A 12,595-nucleotide genomic window follows, 5' to 3' on the forward strand; every position below is an offset into this window, starting at 1 on the left:
TTTCCAATCTACCCTTTGTAGGAACGGTTGTAGAGAAGGTGCTAGGCTTACAACTGCAAAGGGCCTTGAGGAAGATGATTATCTGGAGCCTTTCTAGATGGGTTTCAGGCTGGGTTACAGTACCAAGACAGCAGTGATTGCACTTGTGGATGGCCTCTGGAAGGCTTTGGGCGTGGGGGGGTGTACATCTGCCCTTGCTCTCCTGGATATCTTGGCAACTTTCAATACCATCTATTATGGTATCCTTCTGGACCAGCTGAGAGGATTTGGGGGGGAGCAGAGTTTTGTGCTGTTTCTTCTCCTTCCTCTGAGGCTGATTCCAGTCAGTGTTTTAGGAAGAAGAGGTCCAGTCCTACGCCCATGGTATGTGAGGGATCAACTCTCTCCTATTCAACATCTACGTGAAGTTGCTGGGTACATTCATTGGCAGAGGGTCAGGTATGATCAGTATGCTGATGATACTCAGTTATGCATGCTCACTTCTGGCCATTCAAGTGATGCTGTTGAGGTTCCTATCCTGTGCTCTGGATATGGAAGATCAGACAGAAATTCAGGCCTAGCAAAACTGAGTGGCTATGGGTTTTTTTGGGTCCCAGGGATTTGGAGATTTTCCACCTTTAACTCTGAATGGGGTAGCATTCCCCAGAGTGTTGGGGTACAATATGGGGCCATTGTGGACTTATGTCCCTTGCTCAAGGAGCAAGTGGCAGATGTAAATAGGAGGGCCTTTGCACAAATCCACCTTGTGTGCAAGCTGTACCTGTTCCCGGATTGGGAGGCTCTCCTCATGATAACTCATGCCTTAGTCACTTCCTGATTGGAGGACTGCAATGTACCTTATCAGGGACTGCTCTCGAAAAGCATTTGGAAGCTTCCACTGGTCCAAAATATTTCCGTGCATGCAGTCTTAGGTGCATTAAGGTTCATTCACGTGACACCACTGGCTCCTAGTAGGCTTTGGGGAGCAATTCAATTCTGATCATCACTTTTAAAACCCTGCAGAGTGTGGGACCAGGTTACTTGCAGGACTGCTTGTCTCCAATGTCTTGTCCCTTCCCACTAGATCTGGTTGGGTTAAGATGACAAACATGCCTACGTTCTGGGTCCGTTCTCTGAAACAATATCATCTAATGGGATCCAGGACAAATGACTTCTTTGATGCAGCACCTGCTGTGTGGAACAGCTTTTCCACTGAGATCCAGATGGCCCTGAACTTATTGGCCTTCTGTAACACTGGGAAGACGTGGCTTTTTCCTCACACATTTGGGCCAGGATATTAGTGGAACTAATATGTGTGGTTTGATGTTGTGCGTTATCTGTGGTCACTGGTTAATAACCAATATTGTAATTGTATTGGAATTATTTAATGGCATTTTCTTTGTTCTTGTAATATTGGTTTTTTGTATTGTGTGTTAGCTGCCCAGAGTTACATAGGATTCATTCATTCAATTATTCAATTATTTAATTAATTAAATTTATAAGCTGCCTGACTTCAAACTTCGGTTGTCTTTTACTTTAAAAGTAAAGAACTATAAAAGGCGAATGGCCATATAAATTATCAAAATAAAATAAATGTACACAAATTATTGTATGAATTCAAATCCACATTCTTAATCTTTCATCTTTACATTCTAATTCCTCACTAATGTTTCAGCTTCTCTATAATAGGATTTCCCAGGTTGTTTTGTGTATTTTTTTTCCAATTATCCATCTTTTCTAAGGTGTATTGCTAGATTGCTAGATGAGTGGTCCAGCAACTGAATTGGCCAATTGTTTCATTACTGAGGGAGCAGTGAAGACAAAAATCTGTAGTTATCTATAAATTAGTTCTTTTAAATCTGAGATTGTTTCAAACCAGTTAAAATGCATTGGGATTTGGTTTTCATTTTTTTCTCTGTCTCTGAAGATTTAAGGATAACCCAACCTGTCCTGGAAGTTGTTAGATGTTACCTTTTTCTGAGAAAGAAAATGCAAGAACCAAATTGTCTTACTTTTACTGTGTCTACATCTCCCGCTTTTGCTGCTTCTAATAACTGTCGATCTGCTTCTGAATTGCCCAAAGGAACACCTTCTGTAAAAGAAGAATTTAATACTTACCAAGTATTATATATACCAAAGTACAATATATATATAAAAAGTTGCCATTAATATTATCATTTAGGATAGAGAAATGCTAATTTAAATGTTATCTGAGGCAAGTGGCTGTATTTTCAAAAATACTACATATTTTAGTAATCATAAATGCCAAAGTCAGACAGTTTCACATTTATCACTCCAAGTTAGCTATAAAAAGACAAGATGGAATAACTGAGAAGACCGAATGGGGTATTTCACTCTTCCATCACATATAGGAACAGGAAGGTGACCAACTCTTCTCCATGCATTAACTGCATACAAAAAACAAGCGCGGTCATTCAGTTATCTCTCTTTCCAAGAAGTGAGGCCATCATGAACCAACCAGGATTTTTGTTTGTTTGTCTGAAGCTTCTTCAGACCCTTTTTCAGGAAACTACTGGTTCAAGGGGCTCGGCAAGGATTCATAATCAGTTTTTGTCGAATGTAAAAAAACCTTACATAAGCAAAAATTCTGCATTGTTACCTTGTAACAACTGCTGAATGCTTTCATTTCCCATCTGAGAGGCTGTGAAACCCTGCAGTGACACAACTGATGGATCACAGCCAAAGCTCAACAACAACCGGCATGTCTGCAGATGGCCACAGTGTGCTGCTCTATGTAAAGATGTCTGGCCAAGATTATCCAAAGCATTGACCTAAAAATTATTAGAGAATCTTAAAAATGCAGGAAGCACAGAGTATGGTATCTAGTCCTTTACAGTAATCCATAATGGAACAGTAGAGAACTATCTACTTTGAGGAGACATAGTATTAAAAGGGTGCAAATATTTCAAAGCTGAACATCCTCTCCAACACCATAGTATCTTCTCTGACCTCAAAAGAGTATATTCCACACATGCTGGAAATAGTACAACCTTGAAATAGTCTCTTCTGTCTCAGTCAGACCATTTCTAATACTCTCAAAACACTCAGTTTTGGTTTGGAACAGACGTTCTGAGGGTATTCAATAAAATATTTTGTACATCTCTACTGACTATGATATATTAATGTCCAAAATTGCTGTTCCTACCATCATCTGCTTTTCCCACAGAAAAGACAGGCTATCAAATCCCCCAAATATCACTTAAATATTATTAAGCACCTTTGTGTTGGTCTCTATACCGTTGGAAGAAAACAAAGGATAAAAATCACAAATGATGCTTTTCTCAAAGGTTATAAACATTTATAAAATGTACACATTTTTTTCATTATGCACAAAAAGATTATTGATTTATGCTAAAAATAATTCATACCTTTGCTTCATGCTTCACAACTACTTCAACCACATCATTATGAGCTTTTTCTGATGCCACATGAAGAGGTGTCAGGAAGCTTTATAAAAACAAAGTAAGTCATAATATATTCCCATTTTGTTCTTTTTAGACTGCTGAAAATTAGTACAGATGTGACAGGGCTAAAGTAAACACAACAGTATCTGTTTGCATGATAGCACTCCTTGACACCCCTTTGGCAACCAATACTTCCTTGCTCATCCCAAATAATTTTTATTGAAAAAAAGTTTAAACATTTAAAAAAAATCTTTGGCAGCTAGATAGCAAACTGAGTTCAAATTTCAACATCTTGCTCCATCTCTCTTCCTAATACACTCCGGACTTGTATAGTATTGGCACAGGCCTTTCTTTCAAGGAAGAGGGTAGGCAATTGGAAGCTATCCATTTTCAGAATACCCTCCCCTCCACTGAAGGAGTAAGTAAAAGATGCGGTAACGTAAACCTGGATGGCAAATGAGAGACCTAAGGGGTAGCAGAAAGGTGAGAATAAGTGAGGAGTGACCAGGTATAGTGATTAAGATGTTGGCCACAGAAGCTCACTGGATAATTTTAAGCCAATCGCTCACTCTCAGTCCAATTTATAAGAATAAAATGGAGATCCCACATAAACTGCCTTGAATTCCTAGAGAAAAGGCAGGATTTAAATATAACAAATGAAGAAACTATGTCTCTAGGTGTCTGTATGATCCAAAGGGGAGAAGAACATTTATAGGCCTTAATGTGAGGGAAAAGCAAAGTGTGCATGAGGGTAAGTAATCTGGAGGGATTCTAAATTCTAAAATTAAAATTAGTTCTAAAAAGTTATTTACAGGCAATAAAGATAAATATATTTGCTTTTCTGTGAAATAAATGTTTCAGAGATAGTGTACCAAATTGTGAATTCAAAGTGTATTTTTCCAAGAAATTAGTATTTCACTGCAGTAAGAAATTTAGTGGCTGCCTGCATCCTATAACCTGTATTTTACAACTCCCCCTTAGCACTCATGTTTTGACATTTCTCAAAATCCAAATGTACCCATTAATCCAAAAAAGGTTATAGAGGCCCCTGAGAGAACACCAGATCAGAAGAACTGGTTTCAAATCCACTGATTTTCTTAGGTGGGCTTGAATAAGTCACTCACTCTCCCATCTTATCTCACATGGTGGTTGTGAGGATAAAATGAAAGGGAGAAAGAGAAAAACTGTATGTGTTGTTCTGAGTATTTCCATGGATGAATAGGATAAAAAGGTAAAATAAAAACCAGCTCACTCTTTCGTCTTTTCGTTGATGTTGGCTCCTTTTCTTAGAAGTAACTCACAGACTTGCTTTCGCTTAGGATATGAAGATGCAGCAGCACAGTGCTATTAAAGAATGAGATTATGACATTATTTGCTGGTTGATATTTACTTCAGTGAAACTAGGGCTGTGTATGCTTCTAAAATGATTCAGACATGTATGAGTACAGGACCTCTTCACTTATCAAAGCAACCCCTCTTTTTTCAGCTTTCCAATGAGCCTGAAAAAAAAAGCTGCAGCTGCTTCAAGAGTTACACAATTTTAATGAATCAACTCCTTTAAGAAGTTGCATCTTTTTTCAAATGGGTGTGGAAGCCTGAAAAACTGCAAGCACCCTTTAAGGAAGAGCACTGCACTCACACTTGCATGTGGTCCAAAGCCTTACTTCCAAATAATTTTTGAATGGTAACTACTCTACAAAATATTATTGTTGAAAACTAGTGAATACAATAAAAAGTACATGAAAATAATCTCTATAAAGCAGAAATTAGAAAAATGTCTAATTAGACAAAATTATGTATAATCAATGCACTATATCCAGAATCTAGTTAAACTAGATTCTCTTAATTCATTCCAGTAGAGAAAGAAACCTTTTGCAAACAGCAACTCCTGCCAACTCAAATACTGAACCATTTAAAGCTTGCCTTATCTGTTCTTTTCTCATTCACTGGATTATGAAAATTTATGTATTCTAAGATTTTTTTCTTCTGAGTATTAGAAAACATCTTATTTGTAATACTGATTGCTTCATCCTTCTATTTTAATTGCAGATCAGATTATGCACAACATAAACACATTTTAAAAATCTTTGGATTCTAAGCAGCAACCAAATAATTTCAATCAGTTCATCTGCTCAGTTTGGTCATAACCCAACTTCCACTGAAAATATATGTTCAACGTATTACCAAGGGAGTTTCGTGAGTCTGAGGATGTTTGAAATTAACAATTTCAAGAGAGAGGTGCTTTTTTACACGATTCACATCTGATTCCCTTGCAGCCTGTAGTAATGAATGGCCTTTAAATTCATCTAGAGGAAAAAGAAAGTTTTATGGCATTTAAGCCTCAAATATTACACAAACACATATAAAATAAAATCCTCCTATGACACCTTAACCCAGCCCCCCTGACCAAAATCAAACTGCTGAAATTTGGCAGCAAAATGACCAAATTTGATTATGAGTTTCCAGACTTGTCTAGGAATTGGAGGTTTAGGGGGGAAAAACAGGAGTGACATGCCTCCCAGAAGCCTCCTCCCACCATTCCCACTTTTATTTTTTAAGGAAAAAAAATATCCAAAAATTTTTCCACTAAAAATAAGCAATTTTGCAGTTAAATTTTAGCAGCATGATCTTACATTATTGAGGTAATAGATGAATCCCCCATCCCAACTCTATTTCATGTGTGATCATAAGCAATATAATTAAATAACAAAGGAACCCTGATTCACAACAGGTTGAAAGTTACAGTTTTCTAGGATAGATGCTTCCTGGACAACTCAAAACCAGCCTCTAAGGGTTACTACAAATGATTCTGAAATTTCACAAAGCAGAAGATGATGTTTGACTAGTTCTGCTCCGTGGTGCCAAATGAATGCTTCCATAGTGCAGATATAACCCTCACTTGGATTCTATACTTCAGAGAAAAACAATACCCTGCTTCTGATGCTATGCCTACCTGAGGATTATAGAAATAGCAGTTACAGACAATGGGTGGTTACCAAGATCGACCAGATGAATGGATCCCTACTGAAAACTGAAAAAAAATTATAATCTCTATTCAGTTCATTTTCTCTGTACTCACATGCCAATCGTTCTTTTAACTGAGGTGTTGGTGCCAAGTCAATCGTGCTTTTATTATGGCAGTTTAATAGCGTAGGGTCAGCACCATAACTCAGCAAGAGGGAACATACTTCCACTCTGTTCTTAGAAGCTGCTTCATGAAGAGGAGTGAACTGCCACAGATCCATTGCATTTACACATGCTCCATGCTAGGATAGGATAGAGAATCATGTATCATTTTCTCCTGGAAAATGTTAAAGTAGAGCTCTAATGTATACAGAACAATGTTCCATCTAACAATTGTCCAGAAATGCTTAATGAGGTAGGGACTATAAATCATACTTTGTATTAATATTTTGACCTTCTTCTAGTGCAGTTCAAAGTGGCAGAATAGTTTACATATGTGAGACATTCATTTAATTCCAAGATCACAGACTAAGAATTTTGACCTGGAATTCTACGGTTAACTTTAGGAACAATATTTTTAACGTACTAGGCAGGGAATCTGGACACCTAATGTAACAATAAAACAGTTTTAAAAGTGGTTTTGAAAGTTGGGGATCTTCATCCTGTAATTCTGAATGTGTCACCCCTGAAAGCCAGTATGCCCACTGATATCTTCCTTAGCTCCTTGCACCCATCTATGACTCTCAGAAAACATTTTTTAAACAAAAAATACCTGAAGACGTTTTTACAAACAAGTCTTATAAGCCATTTTTATAAAAAAGCAAAGATACATTAGTTGAACTAAGGCAGAAATCAATAAACAAGAAATGTAGTACACATTTCATGAAAACCTACTTTTTTACCAACTCAAATTCAATATTTTTATCAACTAATTATTTTGCATCATGCATGATCATATCAAAGGTGGACTTTCTATCAAACCATACACCTATCTAGAGATCTGTGTTGAAAGAAAAAAATTAGCTAATCTGAATGTTTTTAAATATGAGAGAATAAGTGTGCAGATCATTGGACAAGCAAAGAACTCCTTTAGATCTTCTTGAAGACACAACTAATGTTGTGTTTTCAAAGACATGCTCAGAAACCACTTCCACTGGAAATCTAATGTAGTGAAAAGGCAGAGGCTTTGCTAGCTATCCTGTTGAAAGCTTCTTCTATGAAGAAGCCCCTGAAACATCCATTCTGAGCCTCTGAGCCTCTGTTTTGTGCCTTCAATAAGCACACTGTTGTTAGATCCAGGGTGGTACAGTGGATAAGGCACTGCATGACACCAGGGAGGCTAGTCTCACACATGGAAGTTTACTGGGTGACATTGGGCCAGACACTCTCAGATCAACCTACCTTACAGGGTTATTATTGTGGGGAATAATGGGTGAAGGTAGGACTAGGTATGCTAGCTTGACCTCCTGAACAAAAAGCAGGATATCTATCTAATAAGCAAACTAACAAACACTGAGAGCACTTCTCCATTTATCAAATTATTTGCATAGGTGTAAAATAAAATCATAAAAAAATCTGTCTATAGTAGTTGTACATTATTATGTAACTAACCTTTACTAGAAGTTCTGTTACTTCATAGTGCCCGTAGGAACAGGCATTGTGAAGAGGTACTAGATCTCTGGAAAGACAGACCATTGATTAAATTCAGTTATCATTAGCAACAACCAGAAAACTCAAATGTTTGACAGACAAAATAGAAAACCAGATATGATTTAGAAAATCAATGGTGGGTTAAATGGTACATAGTATAACAATTCAATGTGTCATTATATTTAGGATCAAAAAGCTACTGACACAGTGGTTAACTGAAGAAATGATAATTGAGGAAGATGCTATTGAACCAAAGACAATAGACAGGAAGGAAGTGTCCAATACATACTAGTGGTTGCACTTTGGATCTGGTTATTACCTTGGGTCAGTTGTGATGTGATCTGGCTTTAGAGGAATTTACCATTAACCTACTGTTGCGGACAAATCAAGCTCTGGTTGCCTTCCAGCTCACTGGTGTCACTCTGCCTTGCAAGGAGATAGGGCTTGCAAGATCACCCTGCCTCCAAAGACTTAGAGACCTTATGGGGTTCCAGATTGGATGGGCAGTTCAGCCATGGCCTTAGTTATAGCCTGAATGGGTAGATAACGGAGACCTTGGACCACATTGCTTCTATGCGGCCTCTACTTATGTGCTGATCCCAGCACACACCTTGGTTTACCAAGGAGCTCCAGGAAATGAAGTGACAGAAGCAACATCTGGAATACTGATGGAGGAGGATGAAGAGCAAGTTTGACCAAAAACAAATAAGAGCCAAAATTTGGGATTACACTGTGGTGATAAGGGTGGCAAAACTATGTTACTTCTCCACTTACTGTGATTGCCAACAGCTGTTTGGTGTTCATAGTCTGTAGGGCCTTTGTATAGATACATCTAGTATGCCAGCTGCATCTGTTCCTAGACTGGAAGACCCTTCAGACAGTCACTTACATGCTAGTCACCTAACAGTTGAACTGTAATGCACTGTACATGGGGCTGCTCTTCAAGATTATCCAGATGCTACAACTGGTCCAGAATGCAGTGCCATGGATAGTGTTGGGCATCCTATGGAATGGTGCTGGTGGACTTCCCAGTGTAATTCAAGGCACAGGTTATCACCTATAAAACTCTTCATGGCATAGAGCCTGGTTATTTGAGGGACCATCTTCCATCATTTCAGCCCATCCAATAAGGTCTGGCAGAGCAGGTTCATTCCAGGTTCTCTCAATTAAACAGTGTCATCTATAGGGACCTAGAAAGCCTGCTCTCTCTGTCGTGGGACTTGCTCTCTGGAATAGTATTCCCCCCAGAGATCTGTATAGCTCCCATCTTAGTGATATTCCAAAAGCGATGGGTAATGTGGCTGCTGAGTTCCGTAGGTTGTTTTTTTGTTTAGTTTCTGTTCTCTTCTGGATGTCTATGACCTGTCTCTTAATTTTTATTGTTCTTGCTTTTAAAATGTAAACCACCCAGAGTTATTTCAAGCTGTGTGGCCCCTAAATTAAATAAATAATAAAAGCAAGTGGCTGAAATGTACCAGGAGAAAAGGAGAAGTTGCTGCATTTCAGAAATGAGGATTCTAGAAAATTGCAGAATTCATCCTCCATGCACAGAGGACCACCAAAGAGAATCAGGCTCCCATGTTGCCTGAATAAAGTCAACAAGTTAATCTCTCTCTCTCTCTCTCTCTCTCACACACACACACACACACACTCATCTGCAAGTAACCACTGAACTCCATAAGCCTTACTACAGAGCAATCATGCATAGATATCCTTGTGGCTACAGCCTAACACATACACTTCTATCAAACAGTTCCCTTGTGGCATACAAAAGGAAAAAGTAGTAGCTTAGTACTCAAAGTAATACTGAGGTTCCATTCTAATTAAAATGGGCAAAACAGATCCATCTCTAGCACAGAGAAACCTGTGAATGCTTATCTAGAATTGTTGACTTGCTATAGTGTAAACATGCACAGGTTTATGCTTGTTGTACAGAGATTTTCACAATCTTCCTTTTTCAAAGTATATACATAGTGTTAATAGTATTATTAATATAAATTACTTTTAAATAGTAGTGATTAATCCTATTAACATAATTAGAATGCAGCCTCTGGCCATTGCATATCCATGTATACATACAGGTGCACATACGCACTTGTCACAAATACCCATTTCTTGGGGAAAATAAGCTCCAAGATTGGTTTCAGTAATTAAACTGAGATTTAATCTAAACTCAGAATTAAATAAAAAGAGTTGGCAATCATCGTTGATTAGGTAGGAAAACTAGATAGTGTACAGGGTTTATGTATTTGATAAGGAGGTTGATAAATCAAGGAGACTGGATAGTGCAACCTTTTTCTTTGTCTTGCCCTTCCTCTTTTGTCTGAAATTTGGAACTGTCTTCTTTTCAGTTAATACATAAGAAAATATAAGACGTATATTAATAAAAATCTGTAACGTATTATCTTCTTAGACACTCACCCTTTATCCTTTGCGTGAACATCTGCTCCATGTTGTAATAATAGCTGCACTATTTTAACACGGTTATAGCCAGCGGCTAAGTGTAATGGAGTTGACTAGAAACAAAAGATTGGATATAACAAATACCAAAACTTAGAAAACAGCTTTTGATTTTTTAAAAAAAGAATAAATCTGTTAAACCAGTTTATATTCCCCTCCTTTCCTCAAGTCCTGCTGTGCTGTCTCATCTTGGTGGGGGAGGGGGCATTCCTGGGAGGGATCAATGAAGAACACCTGGAGTGTATGCCAAGAGTATATATTCCCAGCAGAGTCACCCAAGGCATGAAGGTCATCCCAGCTGCCAGCTAAAGCAAGCAGGCAACAATGATATAGGAAGATCCTGGAGGCAGATGATCATTTTAGTGACAATGGCAAAGGCATTAATTCATACTGGCAGGAGAAGGCAATGGTAAACCACTCCTGTATTTTTACCAAGAAAACCACATGCACAGAAAAGTATAAAATGATTGATGATATAGTGCTGTATGATGGGCCCCCAGGTCGGATAGTGCTCAACATGCCACTGAGGAAGAGCTGAGGATCTTTCAGAGAACTAATGGTGTTTATGATGTGGCTAGATTAAAGCCATCAGGACATCTAGATGCTGATGTTGCCAGACAGGAAAAGAAAATCCAAAGCTGCAAAGACAGAATTACAGTGAGAACATGGAACTTAAGAAGCATGAACATGGGGAAACTCAACACAATGAAAAATGAAATGAATTGGCTGCAAACTGATCTTAGGCATCAGTGAATTGAGGTGGACTGGGATTGGACACTTTCACTTGAAGATCACACTGTTCAGGGCATGAAAAACAAAGAAGGAATGGCATTGTTTTCATAGTTGGGAAGGGTACAGCAAGGACAGTACTTGGCTACAATGCAATTTAGACTTTGTGGACAACCTTTTAATATGATGATCATCCAAGTTCATGCTCCAACAACTGATGCAGAAGAAGAGGAGGCCGATAAGTTTATGATCAATTTGAAATCAACAGAGCATGCTAGCAAGATCCAGGTTGTGACTGTAGACTAGAATACTAAAGTTGGAAATATTGAGGACAACATAGTTGAGTTATATGGCTTAGGAAACCAAAATGAAGCAGGAGAAATAAATTTCTGCCACCCAATTATTTCTTCTTCTTGTTTCCATCTTCAGTGTCTTTACAGATGTTGTAATATTGCTTCTTGTCTCTTCTAACAGCTTTCTGAAACTTTTTGTTAAGTTCTTTCTTGAGAATTTTGTCTTTTTTGGCTTTGACTTCTCTTCTCAGCAATTTCCATGGTTGCTCACATTGTCTTCAAACAACCAAAACAATGACTGTATATATAGACATCATCAGATAGAGTACATGGAAATCAAACTGACTACATTATTGCTAAAGGGAGGTGGAAAAGCTCAGTGTTAGCATCAAAAATATGGCCAGGTCCTGACTGGGGAATAGAACATGAACTGCTCATGAACAAGTTCCAGCAGGAGGAGGAGGAGGAGGAGGAGGAGGAGGAGGAGGAGGAGGAGGAGGAGGAGGAATAGTAGTAGTATCCAGCCAACCAGTTTCCACAATAGGATCTTGAGCATAAAGCCACCATTTTCAAAGAAAACATCAGGAATTATTTTGAAGCCCTGAATCTCATTGATAGAGGGCCAGAGGAACTGTGAATTTAAAGAAGTTGTTAAGGATGAATGTAAAAAGAAACTGGATGTCAGGACAAACCATGGAAATTGCCAAGAACAGAAGAGAAGGAAACAAGCATGGAAAAAAAGATCTCTGAACTTAAAAAGAAGTTCCAACTTTAAATTGGTATGCTAAAAGACCCAATGGACAGATAGTAACTGATCCAAAGATCAAACAAAGATGAAAGGAGTATACTGAAATACACTCCATGGAAGGGAAAGCTGGATGTTGCAGAAGCAGGATAGGAAGAGAATTGACCCTTTTAAACTGTGGTGTTAGAGAAGACTCTTGAGAACCTCATGGACAGCCCAAAAAAACCAACGAAAGAATCATCGAACAAATCAACCCAGAGTTCTCACTCGAAGGCACAAATGATCACTCAAATTATTCTACTTTGGACTTTCCTGATACATGCTGGATAACTGAGAAAGCCAAAGAATTC

General features: G+C 38.2%; 1 protein-coding gene across 2 annotated transcripts in view; it reads right to left on the reverse strand.

Annotated features, from left to right (window-relative positions):
• TNKS2 (tankyrase 2) overlaps positions 1-12,595 on the reverse strand; it is a 41,458-nt gene that overhangs the window by 18,443 nt on the left and 10,420 nt on the right. For both annotated transcript variants that reach the window (XM_088129011.1, XM_025172894.2), the window contains exons 6-13: positions 10,440-10,534; positions 7,980-8,046; positions 6,484-6,670; positions 5,589-5,710; positions 4,657-4,748; positions 3,369-3,447; positions 2,600-2,771; positions 1,992-2,071 (exon numbers count right to left, since the gene is read on the reverse strand). In XM_088129011.1, the coding sequence (XP_087985137.1) occupies positions 1,992-2,071; positions 2,600-2,771; positions 3,369-3,447; positions 4,657-4,748; positions 5,589-5,710; positions 6,484-6,670; positions 7,980-8,046; positions 10,440-10,534 (894 nt within the window). The remainder of the gene's footprint in view (positions 1-1,991; positions 2,072-2,599; positions 2,772-3,368; positions 3,448-4,656; positions 4,749-5,588; positions 5,711-6,483; positions 6,671-7,979; positions 8,047-10,439; positions 10,535-12,595) is intronic.

Source organism: Python bivittatus, unplaced genomic scaffold (assembly GCF_059951505.1).
Source record: "Python bivittatus isolate LINGU-HERP-01145 unplaced genomic scaffold, Pbiv_v1 ctg000780_np1212, whole genome shotgun sequence".
Lineage (NCBI taxonomy): Eukaryota > Metazoa > Chordata > Lepidosauria > Squamata > Pythonidae > Python > Python bivittatus.